Here is a 17,965-nt window from a genome sequence, read left to right on the forward strand (position 1 = left end):
CTAAAACATCGGTGCGTTATCAACATTGTTCTCATCCTAAATCCAAAACACTGTACCAGCTACTAGAAAAGAAATTAACTCTATCCCTGCCGAAACCAGGACAAGAGGGAGGTGCTGATCTCTTCTCCCTGGGATCCAGCGACAGGACACGTGGGAATGGTTCAAAGCTGCGCCAGGGGAGGTTTAGACTGGACATGAGGAATCATTTCTTTACTGAGAGGGTGGTCAAACACTGGAAGAGGCTTCCTAGAGAAGTGGTCAATGCCCCAAGCCTGTCAGTGTTTAAGATGCATTTGGACAATGCCCTTAGTAACATGCTTTAACTTGGTCAGCCCTGAATTGGTCAGGCAGTTGGACTAGATGATCGTTGTAGATCCCTTCCAACTGAAAGAGTCTAGTCTATTCTATTCTATATCTGGGAGTCTATTCTAGGGCACAGGGGATTGAATCCATAGTTTCTTAACCTACTGTGGAGTTCAGGAGGCACAAACTCAATGAACTGAAGGAATATGTACTTTGCAGTTTCCTTCTCTCATGCATAGCTGTGAAAAGTAGGACTGGCAGTGAAAAGGAGGAAGACAAAGTTTTCACGCAGTCTGATGTATATTGGCTCCATCAACACACAAAAACTGGGTGGTGTAATAAGAAAGTGAATGTGTGATCAAGCTGGAATCAGCAGACCAAAATCCACAGAATGCTGTTTCCTAATCCAAAAGCTTGGGTGACCACAGCAACACTGCGAGGTTCCTGCAGCAAAAGCCCAGAATCTTTGCCAGTGGTCTTCACACAGCTTAGCCTTGGGAGGGCTTAGAGTGACTTGGCTGGGCCACCTCAGGTGTCTCTCCACTGCTCCGAACCTCATGAAGGCATTAGCATCTCTGCAAACAAATCTTCCATCAGAATGGAGGTTTTCCTCCATCTATCTGTTGGAAATGACCCTGCAATGTTGTACCATGAACCAATTCCTCTTTAAGGCCATGTCTTCAATTCATGATAGGCATTTATCTGGGTCCAAATGGCAGACACTAGATGTGTATTTTATAGAGAATGTAATCCCAGTTGCGATGGTTTCTTTGACTTAAATTTAGGATTGCAAATGAGGTAGGTAGCTCTTATTTGACTTGCAACACCAAAGAAAGGTCTTTCCGCACCTGCTAATGTGCTAAGGTGACTTTGTTCTTCTTTGGTTTCATCTAGTCTTGTATTTTCTTTGCAAACTCCTGGAAACAAGAATCATTTTCAGACCTTGTATCTGTCAAGGCACAGTGACAGTAGGAAAATGGCACCTGCATAGTCAGGCAATAATCCTCCTAATGATAAGAACTGTTGGATTGCTGGTGCCTTCTAGCACTTCAGAGTGGACTGGTATGCCTGTGTAGCCCCCTTGTTCTTTTCTTCCGAGGAATATGGGAATAATAGAAAAAATAAACAGTTAAAGAACAGTAGACTGCTCCAGGCCTTGCAGCCAGTAGGTAATGGAGCAGAACTGGTCCTTCATTTACCTCTTTGGAGTAGGTTTGATCTCGATCTTAGTATTTGTGAAGACAGGACAGCAGGTTAACCCCATCAGTGGAGTTTGACAAGAGATACTACTTGAAAGTCCTATTGTGCTTCAAAGGACAGTCAGTAAAGCATTATCCTCAGGCTCCACAGAAGGCAAAGGGATTATGTTCCTTTCTCCAGAAACAGCCAGTGCCACTCGCTGTCATGGCGAAAGCTGTTCTGCTAGGGGCCTGTCCACCTAGGAGGTATGTCAGAAATGTTGTTTGCTGCTTGGTCTTGTTTGGAACAGTTTGTGTACAGGAACTGGTTTTATTGCCAGGTGATTAAAATTCTTTCCTGTCCAAATGGATAAAACTCTTAAGAACAAGCCTCGGTGGCTGTGGAGCCCATTCTGGCTGCCCAGGCCACCATAAGCCGCCCGTCAGTGCAGGTTCGGTGCTAGAGGCCAGAGCTTCTCCAGAGACACAAGAGCAGTCGTGACAACACCCTGGCAGCCCTTTAGATGCCTTTCCCCAGGGTCTGCTCCTTGCAGAGGGGCAGAGGAGCTCATTAATCAACTCTAAATAAACCTGCTCAGGGCCCCAGGGAAATGACCTAAAAAGGAAGGCAAGGTGTCGGGTGCTGCAGCTTATGCTTTCCCTCCTGTGCTTCTCCCTGCCCAGCATAGGCAGAGCTGTGTCTTGGAGACTGAGCAGCCGTGCTGACCATGAGTGAGCAGAGTCACGTCAACAGCCTGTTCCTCAACGAGGACGCAGCCAAGCAGCTCAATGCTGAGAGCCGGGTGCAGCGCTTCCGACAGGCAGTGCAGAAGCGGGCAGCGCGGGCCAAGAAGCGGATGCACAGCATCACTGCTGACAGCGCTAAAAGCTTCTTCAGGAGAAATGCCTTTGTCCTCTTCACCATTGCTGCAGTCTTACTAGGTATGGACTTGTGGCAACACTGGGCACCATTTATAAATGTGGCGAAAAGTTTGTTTATTCTACAAAGATTTTATTTTATCATAACGATTTGGCTGGGGAGGTGAAGCTGATCAGCTGACAGCTCAAAATGCTGTCCAAATCAGAAGCTTTGTGCGCAAGGACAACAGACCTTGCAGAGGGCGTGTGTGAAGGAGTCCTTGTTGATCCTTTCTGGCTGCAGCTTAGGAACATTCTACAACAGGAAGGGTTTGATGATCCAGCTCTACCAATCCCCATAAAAAAATCATCCAGGTTTGTTCAGAGGCTTCTTGTGAATGCAGCTACAGGCACAAGGGTTCTTCAGGTTCATCCCACAGCTTTAGCCTGACAGTACCAGAAGGGGGAGCTGATGCGAAGAACTGTGGTACAATGCAAACTAAATCTGCCCAGCAGATAGTGGATTGTCCCTAGCTTTTGATCCAGGTTGTATGCCTCTAACTCACTGGCTGAACTCAGCTATAAGAGGTGGGTGGACAAAGTCTCTGAACTGCGTAGTCACACTTAGGTTAGGCTGGGAGATCATATCTCTGGTCACAGCATTTTTGCATTCATGAGCTTCCTGGGAACAGACCCCAGAGGAGCAGCAGACAGAGCAACAAGGAGACCTGTGGTTTAGCACAAGGCTCCTGTGCATGTAAATATGTCAAAGGGAGAGAGAGAGCATACAGTAAAAACTGGATCATAGCCTTTTAGAAAAAGAAAGAGCATGTGCTACTTTGGGGAGAGGAGGAGCTGAAAGGAGATGAGAAAGAGAAAAGCCACGCTGTAGGACTGAGGGACAGACCACTGGATCACACTGTCCCATTTCCATTCTCATCCCTTGCTGATCCACAGGGATCATCCTGGCATTTTCCCTCCGGCCCTACCAGCTGACCTATCGCCAGATCAAGTATTTCTCCTTCCCGGGCGAGCTGCTGATGCGTATGCTCCAGATGTTGGTTCTTCCTCTCATTGTCTCTAGCTTGATTACAGGTGAGAAGTGCTTTCTGCTGCTTTCAGCCAAGGCAATAATCAGCAAAGACGGATGCTAGCTGTTGCTGGAGTACCCCTTTGTGCACCAGCTGGAGGTGCTTGGATTAGCTTGGCTAATAGTGACAAGCCTGAACATACAGCTGTAGTGAACATGATTCACATTCATACCCCTGCTGGCTCAATAGGGGGGAAGAGAATCAGAAGGCCTTGTGCTTTCTCAGAAGACTAGGGAGGACACAATGTGGTGTTTCCAATGCCCAACACTTGAGCACTAGCAAGGATTTCATCCTACGTAACCTCAAATGTCAACAAGTTTGTTGCCCAAGTCAGCTTCAGGTTTCCTCCAGCCTAGGGAAGGTTAATTCATGTTAGTCCAAAAGAGCTGGAGTTGATCACCAGCTGGAGAGCTTGTTTCATGCAGGTCCTCACAGAAGACATGCCCACCAGCCAAGCTTTCAGACAGCAGAAGGGACTGCAAGGCATTCCACCTGCTGAAACATCCCACCATTAGGGACTTAAAGGCCAAATATATCAGGAGGGGATTATTTCCTTTCTGAGAACTTTAGGAGGAAATTGCTATATTCCCAAATGCAGCCTAAGACCCACCAGTGCTGTGCTTCTTCATAACCACAAGCCACATTCTCCCATATCGACATCACCTTGGAGCTCCAAAGTCTGCCCCTTGTATGCTGTGCTTCCTAGAGACCCCAGCTCTCTGTCCAACTCATGCATGTGCCCTGCACACTTTGAATCTTCCTCAGGCTCCCCCTTTCCCTCTAAGACAATAGACCTTCTCACCTTGTCTCTCTATGTGACTCCCCAGGAATGGCCTCGCTGGATGGCAGAGCCTCAGGGAAGATGGGGATGCGGGCTGTTGTCTACTACATGGTGACCACAATCATAGCAGTCTTCATTGGCATCCTCATGGTGATCATCATCCACCCAGGAAAAGGATCTAAAGACAAGCTTCACCGAGAAGGCAGAATTGAGCAGGTGCAGACCACAGATGCCTTCATGGACTTGGTGAGGTAGGTGAACAAGATGGTATCATGTTGAGACCATATCAGTGAGACTGCATTTCTCCACGGAATGTCCTTTTCAAGTGTCACAGCTTTAGGCATACACTCTTAGGGAAAGAGGTTTATGGCTGAGTCTTGCCCAGCCTACTACTTCTAGCTCAGTTCTGCCAACAGGCTTTGCCACTCTGAGATTGAATGCTTGGCCTGGAGCTCTGGAGTCCAGCCCTTCTGTTAGAGGTATTAATGCAAGAAGCCAAGGTGTGCTCAGCAAAACAAGTCATGAAAACTATCAATGACTGCATGCCCTTCAGAAATTCACCCAGCAAAGGCTACTCCAAATATCCATCTTCACTGACCCAAGGTAATCGAGGAAGTGGTTCCTGAGACATTGTCTCTCCCTCCCTTGCTGTGACCTTACACAGTGAATTGCAAAGCTGTACCATCTCAAGTGGTATGAAGCTATGTTTCTGAGGTACAAGATAACAGAGAGCTCAAATGACAGCTGTAGAGATGAGGCTGAGAGCAAGGCAGTATATTAAAAATTGTAATATGGTATTGTTTCAAGGTTCAGTTGGGTTTGATGATGCTTTTACAATGGACCCATATCCCAGTGCTGTATGTGTGTAGTCTCTTTCCACATATCTGAAATACAACCTTCTGGAGTCTGAAAAGATGCAGCGGGAGTCTGAAAAGATGCAGGAGGGTGCCTGGCTCCAGATCAGCATATTCCCGTCTTCTGTCAGTCAGACAGAAAGGGCCCATCTGCTCTGTAGCCTGAGCTGGCATTGTGAGAGTTGTGACCTGAGACACTGCTCCAGGACAGAGGTGTTGGCCAGGAAGCCCATGTTTTCTTGCTAGTCAAACACGACAATAACTCTTTCCTTGTTTTATCTACTGCAGGAATATGTTCCCACCCAACCTGGTAGAAGCCTGCTTCAAACAGGTATGAAATCCCACCTGGCTTATCACTTCCCTTTGCGCCCTGTACCCTAGACCATAGTCAACTTCTTTGAGGGATGGAATAGCAATTGCTTTATACTGCCTTCACACTTCCCCAAGTCTAACTGCTCCAGGAGGCATTGTAGTAATTAGTCTGTATTATAGCATCCCCCACGCAAGCTTTTCAAGCTGTCTGTAGATGGGGGCTTCAACCTCTGTCCCATCCCACACTCAGAGTCAGGAAGGGTTTGTGTGATCTCAGGTAGCAGGCTTGGACTGGCAGTGAAATGGGAGCAGATTCACCAAGTATTTTTCTCTTCTGTAGTGCTAGTGCCCTTGGAAGCAGTATAAAAGGTTATCGGAGAAGCCAGAATATCTCAGTCCTAGGGATATGAGATGCTCCAATGGTCTCTTTTGACCTTCAGCTCCATGAACTTTTTGTTGAAAGTATTAAGCTAAGGAGCTTGAGAACAGGCAAGGCAAGTTTCCCACACAGATCAGCAGTGAACTTGCAGTACTCCTCTTTCTTTAGGAAGGGATGCAAGAGCCTAGCATGTTGTCCTGAGCTCCTGAACCAGGGCTTGTGAGTGCATCTGATAATCTGTGTCTTTTCAGTACAAGACACAGTACAGCACCAGGGTCTTCACCAGAACCGTCCTCCACAGCAGCAATGTCACAGCAGGTGTGACAGCCACTCAGATGCCTGTGCCTGAGAACTTCACCGGCATCCTGGAGAACGTCACTCATGCCCTGGGGACTGTCTCCGAGGTGCTGACCTTTGAAGAAGTCATTCCCATCCCAGGCTCAGCCAATGGGGTGAACGCACTGGGGCTGGTAGTGTTCTCCATGTGCTTCGGTTTGGTGATCGGCAGCATGAAGCAGAAGGGACGGGCCCTGCGGGAGTTCTTTAACTGCCTCAACGAAGCCATCATGAGGCTGGTGGCCATTATCATCTGGTGAGGAGCACGGCCGGTTGGAGAAGGAGGTCTGCAGGTGCAGTTTCCACTGACCTGATGAGAAGTGGGGTAGCGTTAAGGATGACATGCACAGGAAAAGCAGATGGGCACAGCTCTCCTTTGGCTCCATCAGGCTGGAGGGAAAAGTCTGGATGGGATATTTGTTCACATTTCATTTCCTGTTTTTTGTTTTTACCTTAGAAATATCAGGTACACCAGGACTTGCTTTCCTTGAGGCTGCTGGAAACATCCTTGGAAGACCAGAGAGCTGGAGTGGAAGATCTCTTAGCCTTACCAACAGGGGTAGGGTGTGAGGCTTTCCCACCAAAAGCTTTCCTTCCAGCTATGTTCCAGGAGTCTGACTTAGCTACGAATCACAATAACCTATTGCCACTTTCCTGCTACTCAGGGTGGCACCTGTATGCATTAGCTCCGAGAGCTGAGCTGGGTTGACAAGGTCAACTCAAAGTTAATGCCTTTCAATTTGAGGTCTCCCAGATCCCAACTCCTCTAGAGCTCAGCTGCTTGTTGCTTTCTGTGTAAGGCTGCCTGTGCTACATGGTCCAGATAAGCAAGGCATTGCTGAGACAAGTCTCTAGAAGGCAGCATTTTACCAATTCTTGTTATTTTAAGTTCTTTACCCATCTAGGGCTTAAGGTCTAAATAGGAGTTTGTGGTAGGTACCACAAGACAGGAGAGATGCGGGGCTGGCAGAATACATGGAAATGGCTGACAGGGAGGGGATCTGTCAGCCCCGCACCCTCTCCCATTTTAGATCACTCCAGCTTCCATTCCCTGGTCTTCTAGTCACAGTCTTTTATCTCAGAGCAACATGCTGGGCACAGGGGGACAGGCCGTACACAGAAAGACACAAAGGGGAAGAACAACCCTAAGCTCATAGCAGAGCACTGGGGAGCCCCAGCCCCTCTGGGATCTTTTCCTCCACAGATGAGCCAGAACTTGGGGCCTTGCTTTCCTAAGAAGAGGTAAGAGTTGCCTGAGGGCACAGAAGGAAGAGCACGAGCACAATGGAACAAGTAGACCTGCACACTACTCCCAGAGACAATTTCAAGGTGCCTTCAACATCTCCTCCTTCAGCTCTCCCTTACAGTGAAGGAAGGCAGGGTGTTGATGTACAGCACGTTGGTTACACTCAGGAAACTGCCTGTATGCATACAGCAGGTAGTGTCTGGAGAGACCTCCTGACTTACAAAATCCTGCTTGTATACGAGGCAGGACTGTCAGCTGCAGCCCAGCACTCCTTCCCGAAGTCACAGTCTGCAGAGCATGTCCCAGGAGCTTGTTTTTCCTGGGGAGATCTGGTCACTAGCTGCAGCCAAGAATGTCTTCTAAGAGGAAGGTCAGAGGGAATGAAATATTTGTGAAATCCTTTCCTGAAACTTTTCCAAACCTCCCAGGCTAAGTTGGAGTTTGGCATGTGGACCTCTGAGCGTTGCGCATGAATTGCATGTGAGCTCTTGAGCTGTAGAGGCCAAGCCCTGAGAGGTGTGGCCGTGGAGCCGGGATTTTCTTTGGTGCAGTTATTTGTCCATGTTTAGTTTAGTGCCCATGATATTCTCCATGTCTGTGTTATGGCTTCCTTTCTGTGGAGCCTCACTGCTGGTTGGAGTTTGGCATGTGGACCTCTGAGCGTTGCGCATGAATTGCATGTGAGCTCTTGAGCTGTAGAGGCCAAGCCCTGAGAGGTGTGGCCGTGGAGCCGGGATTTTCTTTGGTGCAGTTATTTGTCCATGTTTAGTTTAGTGCCCATGATATTCTCCATGTCTGTGTTATGGCTTCCTTTCTGTGGAGCCTCACTGCTGCTCATGAGATTACGTGTTACGTGTTACGGCTTCCTTTCTGTGGAGCCTCACTGCTGCTCATGAGATGCATTGTTATGGAGGGGGAAAAAAGCCATAAGGAATAGAAAGGATAGTAGTGTACCTCAAAATGGGTTTTTATATAAGCCATGGCTGCTTTCGCAGGTGTTGGCGTGCCCAGTCCTTGCTACATCAGATATGGATTCCCTGTATGTTCCTATTCCCTAAATGTGAACATCTGAAGATAGCAAGGCTGATATCCCCGAGCCTATAGGACACTATTGCTTTTACTCCCCAATTCCCTGTTTCGCCTGTACTTCCCTGTGCCTCTCAGTAAAAAAAATACTCTCAGCCCAAGCTCTGTTAGGAAAGGAAAGGACTCTGAAGACTCCTCTACATAACCTCACCTATCAATTCTACAGGGAGTGTTGTGGAAACATGTAGGGAACCCAGAAGGAGGAGGAAACCTCCACCAGTGCCCAAGCTGTGCACACAACAGAGTGCTGGGGTCCCCAACAGTGCAACAAATGTTGTTTTTTGGCCGTATGGTGAACAAGTCCCAGCTCTCTCCAGGTTTCCAGAAAAGAAACCAGCAGTATCATCCAACGATTAGGCTCAGTGAGCACTTCTGGTGCGCTAGCTTATTGGGGATTTGTCCAGACAGCATGCATTAAAGCTGGTGTGAAAGTGTGGGTGCCAGTTCTGAGCATCGGCCTTGTGTTTCTGCCATAGGTATGCTCCAGTTGGGATCATGTTTTTAATTGCTGGCAAAATCCTGGAGATGGATGACCTAGCAGTGATGGGAGGCCAGCTGGGGATGTACACGCTCACCGTCATCGTTGGACTCCTCATTCATGCCCTTTGCATCCTGCCACTGCTCTACTTCATCGTCACTCACAGAAACCCCTGGGTATTCATTGCAGGGCTTCTGCAGGCCCTCATCACAGCCCTGGGCACCTCCTCAAGGTACGATGGCTACATAGGAGTAGGGTTGGGGCTAGTGTGGATACTCTGGGGCTGCTTCTCAGCACTCCATTGCCCTCAGTGCAGCACTGCAGTCTCACAGTTTCTAGCACTAGCAGCTTTTTGCACTGGTCCAGCCAAGCTCATTTGAGAGTAGGAAGATTCCCACTCCCCTGCTCAGGAGCCCTAATCACGTGGCCATCTCTAACCATCAGTGCATCACCCATATTCCTCCTTACCAAACATGGTGGTGACTCTGCTTGCAGCACTGAAATCCTGAGCTCAGGACAAATATCAAATCCCACTGAACTGCAGCATTATTCCCCATGCACATACCTCTCACACACATATAATCACACACGTTTGCACACTTCTCTCTCCCAGGCACACATACTGTATGCAGCTGGCATTAAATTCACAGGAGGCCTGGCAAAGGCATAAACACCCGTATGTTCAATGACTCACACCGCCATGCAACACAGCCAAAGCAAGGGATTGTAGGTAGCTGTTGTCTCACTAAGTGCCGTGTTTCTTGCTATGTTCATTTCCTGGCAAGCACATAACAGTCTCTCCCACATGCATTCTCACACTGAAACACACCGCATTTTTCCGGCTCATGTTGTCTTTTAGAAAAAATTCTCGGCCTTCTCTGCAAGATATATTCTCACACATGGGTCATTCTTGTCTTACGCACTGAGGGGGGTGAGAAAGGGCTTAAGTTTTTTAATAGCTGGAAAAGGAGTTTTGGTCTTGAGGCTCTGTCCTATGTACCCTGAATCCTCCAGCATCACCTTCTTTTGGTGTTATACCAGCATCATCAGCCTCAGGGCTACATAGCCCCTGTCCCAGCCCCCTGAGGAAAGCCATGTCTGAATGTGCAACTGCAGCATGCACCATATCTGAGGAAGCCTTGCTTAGACTGTTCTTTCTCCTAGCAGCTTCTGGCCTCTGGCTCACATGGCAGGGTGAAAAAGCAGGTGGGTAAGGTCATAAACCAGGCAGAGGCTTAGTCCCTCTTCCAAAGTCAGCATATACCCAATTCATGTTGTTTTGTAAATTCCTTTCAGCTCAGCAACTCTGCCCATCACCTTCAGGTGCCTGGAAGAAAACAATGGTGTGGACAGGCGCATCACGAGGTTTGTGCTGCCTGTGGGAGCTACAATTAACATGGATGGCACTGCCCTATACGAAGCCCTTGCAGCCATCTTCATTGCACAAGTCAACAACTATGAACTTGACTTCGGGCAGATCATCACAATAAGGTGACTTTTGAAAGAGTTATGGGACTACAGGAAGGGCTTCAGTTTTGTTGGCTTATCTGAGGTGTGGTCAGGTTCCTCTTTTGCTCAGAAGATACAATGAGAAAAAAAAAGTATGGAAAAGAAGGGTGTACTACACCTCCAGGTGTAGAAGCACATATGATTTGGCCACCATGTCTTTGAGGCTCCACTTGAGCCCTTATTGCATTTCCAGGTCTGGGCCATCTGTTAGCTAGAGCTGCAGGGTGCAGTCTGTTATGGATGGTTGCCTGGCAGGGGGGAGCCTGGCTGCTGTGTCAATGTGTCACCATCCTGCTCGGTGACCAGGGCAGAAAGGGTGCCAAGATGTTTTGTAGATGATGAGTTTGAGCTGCTTCCTGACATTTCTGCAAATGCGACTACCTCTTTTCTTCCCTTTGCTGATAAGCTGTGCTTTCCTGTTCCCTCCAGCATCACTGCCACAGCAGCCAGCATTGGAGCCGCAGGTATTCCCCAGGCAGGACTGGTGACTATGGTTATAGTGTTGACATCAGTGGGGCTGCCTACTGAAGACATTACGCTGATCATCGCTGTGGACTGGTTTCTGTAAGTCCTCTGCTCAGCAGCAATGCAGAGGTCTGTGCTCCCTGCCAGTGCTTACAGAGTTCATCTGTACTCCCAATGTCTCTGCTACAAGCAGTCTCAGTAACCTGTATCATTAAGCTTAAAATACACCTGTATCCCTGAGACCTTTGCACAGAAGCCTGCTCCCTGCCAGTGCTTACAGAGTTCATCTGTACTCCCACAAGCAGTCTCAGTAACCTGTATCATTAAGCTTAAAATACACCTGTATCCCTGAGACCTTTGCACAGAAGCCCTCTCTGCCCATGCTGGAGCCTTCACCATGTACTTCAGTGACCCAAGGCATCAGAGGTCACTTGCAGATCAGCCTGGTCACCAAGCAGAATGTCCTTAGTTTGCTTTATCTTAAAAGGCACCCAGAAACTATCTCAGACCAATAGGGACAGGTTGTGCCAACAATAAGCAAATTCACACTGCAGAGTGATGGTTCTGTGCTACCAAACACAGAAAGTGGGATGAGACTGGGCTGTACAAAGTCGAGGAGTGTTTAGACGGGTGCAGCTAGTCAGCTACATTGCTCCATTTCACCTTTGTTTCACTTTTAAATCTTGGGACAAGTAATTTCCCAAGCACAGGAGTGCTCTTAGGAACTAGATTGAACTAGATTGCATTTGTGCACAGTCCTTGCTCGCTCAGTCTTCTCAAACACAACAAAATCCTGACTCAGGGATACACTGTCAGTGTTTCCTGTGTTCTTCTGTATCTTGTATTGCTGGTTTGTAGCCAAAGCAGCCAAAGTCTGCTCCCAGCCATGGCTGAGCAGTTGGAAACAGAGTCTTGCCCAACACCTTCACTCCTCCTGTGAACTGTGCATAAGAACAGACTTGGCTGGAAAAGGCCCTGCCTCCTAAGACGCCAGGTTACCTCTTGTACTTACCCAGAAAGGTTGGTTTCAATCAGGTACCAAAAGTCTTATCTGTTGTTACCGCTGAAGGATATGATGGGTTGCTGGACTGGTGATAGCTTCAGCTCTTACATACAGTTGTGGTTGTGGAAAATATCTCATTGCAAAGGGTGTTTTAGATTTGCCATTTTGCACGAAGAATCTGGTGCCTTGTCTTAGTGTATACTGTCCATGCTGAAGAAATCTGGCTCTACAGCAGCACTAAGTCATAGGTTTGCACCAGAATTTCCACACTTTTTGTAAAACAAAATGCAACTCAAGTGTAACAGATGTGGCGAGGCTCATCTGAGTCTGCAGAAAGGCCTTAGCAGCCCTTTGGAAAGGAAACTATCCGTGTGGAACCACGATAACATTTCCCTCATTTTGTGGCAAGTCCAAAACTTTTCAGTGAGAAACTGGGAATGCAATAGAGTAGGAATGAATGTGAAGCCTGTGCTCAGGGCTATCAATCAAGGAAGGTTCTCTGGGAATCATTTTCCTGTCAATGTTGAAGTGTCAATTATTAGAGTGACTTGAAAAGTAGAAAAAGTTTCATTGAAGATGTTTCTTGAAACAGTCTTCATCCCCTCAGCTGTTACTAAGAAGCTGTATTTCATTTTTCTCTCTGATTTTTCAGAGACCGCCTTAGAACGACCACCAACGTCCTGGGGGATTCTCTCGGGGCTGGCATTGTGGAGCATCTCTCCCGGCATGAGCTAGATGCGCAGGACTGCGAACTTGGTAATTCTGTGATAGAGGAGAAAGAGCAGCTCTCCCACCTGGTTTGCCCACAGAACGAAACCCACAGGCACCCCAGGAGTGAGACAGCACTGTGAAATCGGGCAGCAGAGTGCAGATTAATGCTGTAAAAAGCCAAGACTTGAAATAGAAGTCCATAGTGGAGGACAGAGAAAGATCCACTCTCCAAGCAGCACACTTTTCTCCCCCCCTCTGCCACATGCAGTCTTCCTTGATCCCGTTTCTCCCCCATCTCTTTCTGACTGGCATTAAAAAGCAGAAAATTAAACTGCAAAGAATGTTTTATTCCACAAAAGCCTGATTTAGTCATTCTTATGGGGTCTGAGAGTTAGACCTGTGTAAAGAAGACTCGGTGAATGAGCTGGACTAGGAGCTCCTTCGTTTCTGAGCTAAAGCATGAGCACAGCTAAGTGGCAAGGTGGGTTGGGGATACCACCACCTGTGGACTGGCACCAAAATGTTGCCATGATGACTCCACCCTGCAGGATACAGCTGCAAAGCCTTCACTCAGTCAGTGGCTTCCCCCAACCATGTAAAGCTTTCAGCGTTGGCCATTTGGAGATCTCTGGAGAGCTCCAGCGCTCCTGTTCAGCTCTTCACTGGCAAGAGTGTTTATGATAAACACAGTGTCCTCCTTGCTCACAGTCCTGGTGTTTGCACAGATATGCGGATGATGCTTCCTGAGAGCTTCTCACTCCTCTGGCAACCCTTCTGGCTGCAGATACTAGAGTCACCCAGCTTCTGAAGGAATGTGGGACCATACAGCAGGGACAGGGCTTACTGTGCTGGCTGGTAGCACAAATAGGGGTCAATGGGCTTTTCATTAGTGGAAGCTGCTGAAGGATTGCAAAAGCAGCGAACAATTAAAGAATTTATTATATCCATTATTCAGCCTCTGAAACAGCTCTCCCCTCTACCGAGCTCTTCCAAACACCAGTTAACTTCATTTCTCTTTAGCAAGCTGTTCTTCTCTTGGTGAAACCAGAAGGGGAAATGCAAAGTTTAAGAACAGTTTGCCCACCTGAGCAGCTGGGTGGTACCTCCATGCCAGGAATGACTCCCTGCCACCCCAGATTTGCTCAGAAAACAGTTTCACTCCTCATCATAAGACTCCTAAGGAAACGGTTCCTTTGCTCATCTTTGGCTATTTTCAGAAGTTACTTCCCTTCAGTCACATTGCTCCAGAATGTTCTTCAAAATATCTCTGTTTTTCTACAGCTCTTTATCTTTTATAGGCAGTACCCAATCGCTTCCCAGCACTTGTACAAGTTTGCCAGATGCAAAACTTATAAATTCAGGATAAATTTCTCAGTTCCTACCAAATGGAGCTCAGCTTCTGTTTAACACACTTGGACATAAGCCCACACGACATCCAAAACATCTCAGAGGCTCAAGCAAGAAGTAGGGACCTGCTTCATTCATGCTCTATCCCCCTTCCCTGGCGTGGCCAGGAACACAGCCTCTCTCTCTCACTCCAGTGAACAGGACCAGCAGGGCTTGCTCCATAATATCCAGGTCCATGAACATCCAGAAAATGAATGTCTAGACACAACCAGGAAGATGGAAAGGATCCACAGTTTTTGGGCTACTACAGTGTAGCTGTCCTGCTTTAGAAATGGCTAAGCCCAGAAACAGCAGGAAGCAGTCTCCTGTTGCACAGCTGAACTATCTAAACTGAGCAGCTTTTACTTGAGGTCTGCTCATCATTCCAAACCCAGTATATCACTTAAACCCCTCTACCCTGGCTTTCCACACTGATCCTTTTCATCCAGAAGCCCTAGCCTTACACTTAGAGGTGCACCTAAGTGGACCTCAGGAAGGAAGACCTCGGAGGCATCAGCTGGAGTCAACTTTGCCAACCACAACCGCACAACTGCCCATGCTTAGCTCCCCAGCACTAACAAAGCTTCCCAAAACACATTTCTTGAGATGTCCAAAGCCAGATCCTGATGTGGATCTTTTTGGTCCTTCAGGAATTGCAGGATTATATATTGGTGCTGCCACTTTCCACATCCTGTAGACAAAGTATTCTATTTTTATGGGCTGGATGATTGTTGGGAATCTGAGATAAATGGACAAATGCATCTCTTTCACATAAAAGTGGATAACAGAGCAAGGTAAATAGAAGTGTATTGTAGCCCCATTTAGTAGTAGTTGGCCCCAGACCCTAAGGCAGCAGGCTGTTTCCTGACTGTGGGAGACAGGTTGCTTAGTCTGACAAGAGATCTGCTCTAGCAGGGGACAAGTGAGCAGGATAAAAAATTATTATCCTCCTCTTTGCAGCATTTTTTTATCTTGTATGAATAGTATTATAATGTCTGCTCTTCTCCTTTCTAGACTAAACAGACCCAGTATACCCTCACAGGTAATAATCATTCATGTTCCTCTCCTCTGGACTTTTTCCTCGCTGTTCCACATCTTTCTTAAAGTGGAGTAACTAAAATTTGACAAAACAATCCAACTAAAGATTTATTAGTGCTGAGCACTGAGGAAAGAATATTTCATGTACATTAAGATTTAGACCTTAGACTCAAGTTACCATAGTTCAACAGCATGCTGTGCATCAGCTGATCAGGATAACTGTCCATGATGCATACATACAGCAAATTCAAGTCTGTTCATCTTATCTTAAATCTTAGCGAGGTTAGACTCTTACTTTGATGAGATGGCTGTATCTAAAGACCGGATCTTAATCAAAGAGTTTTAAGATACACTGCATTAGCTTGTATCTATAGGGGGCTAAGACAGCACTAGCTTATCATTAACATAGCTCAGCTGACATGAGTCTAAACCTTCATAAAGAACAGACCTGCTTATAAAACCCAATAAAGTGCTTTATTTTTTCACAACAGCATGATAGCGTTGACTTCACTCCAGTGGTAATACATGATAATTTCTACATCATTTTAAGCAGAACTGCTGCCTAGCTAGTAATTTCCCAGCCTGTGTTTGTGCAGTTGATTATTGTTACCTAAGTGTAATAATTTATATTTGTCCATATTGAACTGCATCTTGGTTTTCTTTTTTTTCCCCCCCAGACTATTTGTCCAACTTTTCAAGAAAGCATTGAATTCTAATCCTGAAGAGACTTCCTGTATACAAAGGGCAAACTGACGGATGAATTGGAAGAAAATATCGTTGGATTGGACTCTAGCTCAAATGGGAATTAATGCTGGGAAGTCCTCTGACTGGTTATACAGAGTCAAACTAGATGATCATAAGGGTCCCTTCTGGCTTTATAATATATGCACGTGCTTTCTGGTTTAGAGATATTGCAAAGGGTCCTTCCAGCCCCATCATTTTTAAAAGCTATCTGGGAGGATCCTAATGATACTTTAATAAAACTCAGCAGGAGTCTAACCTGTTTCCAGTTGCTGTTAGCAGACATGTAAACATATCACAAAAGGGGCTCTCCATACCACATTACATCAACATGATCTCAGATGTTCCCACAAAGTAGTACCCTCCAAGCCTTGCCATTTGTGAGTTCCTGCTTTCAACACAAGATTAATGCAGCACAAACAAGTAGAGGCCTCATTTTCAAATACCGCAAATCAGTCTCCCATGGGGAATTTCAGAATTCAGCTGATAGTTTTTAGCTCTGGCGTCTACCCATGTTGCTAACCAGTTTATCATTGGGAGTATCTATCTGTTTACAGTACCCAAACAGTAAAGTATTGTCAGGAATTTGCATATATATATATACACCTATATATATATATATATGAAAGGGGCGCATGTGCACAAACATACCTATACACAGAGTTAATTTTTTTGTTGCTAATCCAAGAATGAAAGGCAATACTAAGCTCTCACTCTGTAAAGCTGCATACTTCATTTTGATGCCCACCTTGATTTACCCAACTAATCCCATCCTTAAAACAACAGAGGCTATTTTACTTCATTCCAGTAATGAGTCTTCCAAAGCAAGGTTTACCAGGAAGGAGCTCAATGCATGCTGATTTTGAGTTGCACCTGCTGGTGACATAATGAGAACTTCTCAATGTACAGAGAAAATTCTCCACTTCATCTTTGACTTTCCTGCGCATATCCCAATGACCCACATCCCCACTGCATCTGACTTGGCAAGGAGGCAGCCTTTAAGAGCTCAGCCAAGAATACAAAAGTGTTTGTACTCCTTCCAAACTCAACGCTGACCTTGTACTAACTCAGCCTTCAAAACTGGATAACTGAAAGTACTAAATAATTTTATCAACTGTCTTTTTAAATTATCAGGTATTTGAGAGTTTATGCAGTCTTTTCTTTATTGCAGCCCTGCTGCTTCTGCTCGCAGAAACTTTCCAAGTTTCTCGTATTTGCAAACAGATTTATTCCTAATGATTAGATAAGCAACATTTGGGATGAAACAGAGAGCTATCACAATGCATACATACATGAAAAGCTCTTCAATTAGGACATATCTCTTCAAAATTATTTTTAAGAGAGAAAATCCATGAAGAATATGGATTTTCAGATGATAGGCTACATGTCACATGATACGTACACATCATTTCAGGAGTCAGATCTGCCCATGAAAACTGCCCTGTAATTGTATGTCCTTCTTTTGCTCTGCCCAAGGAAGACAGAGATAAATGGAAATCAGTGCTGTACAGCGTGTTCATAGCATTCTGGCAGTTTGACTATGTTAATTCCCGAGGGCTTTTTCGTCATGCTGTGAGTTTCAGTGTTAATAAAGATAGTTTGCATATTTGAAAAATAAAGGGAATTTTTTCCACAATGCTTTTCCATGATGTTATTTTCTATTATTTGTCCTCAGGACCATGACCTTACAAAGTTAGGGATGTTGCTTTCAGCATTATGTATTCATTTCCTTATCTCCATGTGCCTATGTCATTGGTCAAATACTAAATTCAGATTTTCACAAGGCCTTTCCCTAAAGCTTTTTCCTTGATGCCATCTTCTGCATATGTCCATAAACTGGCAAAGCTGCATGAGGCTTACTTCACATGCAGTACATAGCACACAAGCACATACTTCCATCTAGGAAATCCACCCCAAACAAAGGTTACATGGAAGAGGTCTCTGAGGCTTAAACAATAATGAGTTTACATTACTCACTGAAATATTGCATTAATGGCATGGTATTTAAGCAAAGTGAAAGCTGTTAGTTCTTCTCCCCTTGATATCCCTTTTTCTTGTCTTCTGTTCCCTAAGGGACAGGAACTGAGGTGAATAACATGGCTGATGGGGCAAGGGCATAGAATCATAGAATCATAGAATCATTAAGGTTGGAAAAGATCTTTAAGATCATCAAGTCCAACCATTAACCTAACACTGCCAAGTCCACCACT

General features: G+C 46.0%; 1 protein-coding gene across 1 annotated transcript in view; it reads left to right on the plus strand.

Annotated features, from left to right (window-relative positions):
- The window catches only part of LOC103903091 (excitatory amino acid transporter 1), a 23,113-nt gene extending 10,383 nt beyond the window's left edge, over nucleotides 1-12,730 (plus strand). Inside the window, exons 2-10 of the mRNA XM_009284236.2 lie at nucleotides 2,171-2,423; nucleotides 3,297-3,434; nucleotides 4,258-4,462; nucleotides 5,354-5,396; nucleotides 6,008-6,348; nucleotides 8,901-9,134; nucleotides 10,199-10,393; nucleotides 10,841-10,975; nucleotides 12,532-12,730. Of these exons, the coding sequence (XP_009282511.1) occupies nucleotides 2,210-2,423; nucleotides 3,297-3,434; nucleotides 4,258-4,462; nucleotides 5,354-5,396; nucleotides 6,008-6,348; nucleotides 8,901-9,134; nucleotides 10,199-10,393; nucleotides 10,841-10,975; nucleotides 12,532-12,730 (1,704 nt within the window). The 5' untranslated portion in view covers nucleotides 2,171-2,209. The remainder of the gene's footprint in view (nucleotides 1-2,170; nucleotides 2,424-3,296; nucleotides 3,435-4,257; nucleotides 4,463-5,353; nucleotides 5,397-6,007; nucleotides 6,349-8,900; nucleotides 9,135-10,198; nucleotides 10,394-10,840; nucleotides 10,976-12,531) is intronic.
- The last annotated feature ends 5,235 nt before the right edge of the window (nucleotides 12,731-17,965 follow it).

This window comes from Aptenodytes forsteri, unplaced genomic scaffold (genome assembly GCF_000699145.1).
Source record: "Aptenodytes forsteri isolate BGI_AS27 unplaced genomic scaffold, ASM69914v1 Scaffold300, whole genome shotgun sequence".
In the NCBI taxonomy this organism is placed as follows: Eukaryota; Metazoa; Chordata; class Aves; order Sphenisciformes; family Spheniscidae; genus Aptenodytes; species Aptenodytes forsteri.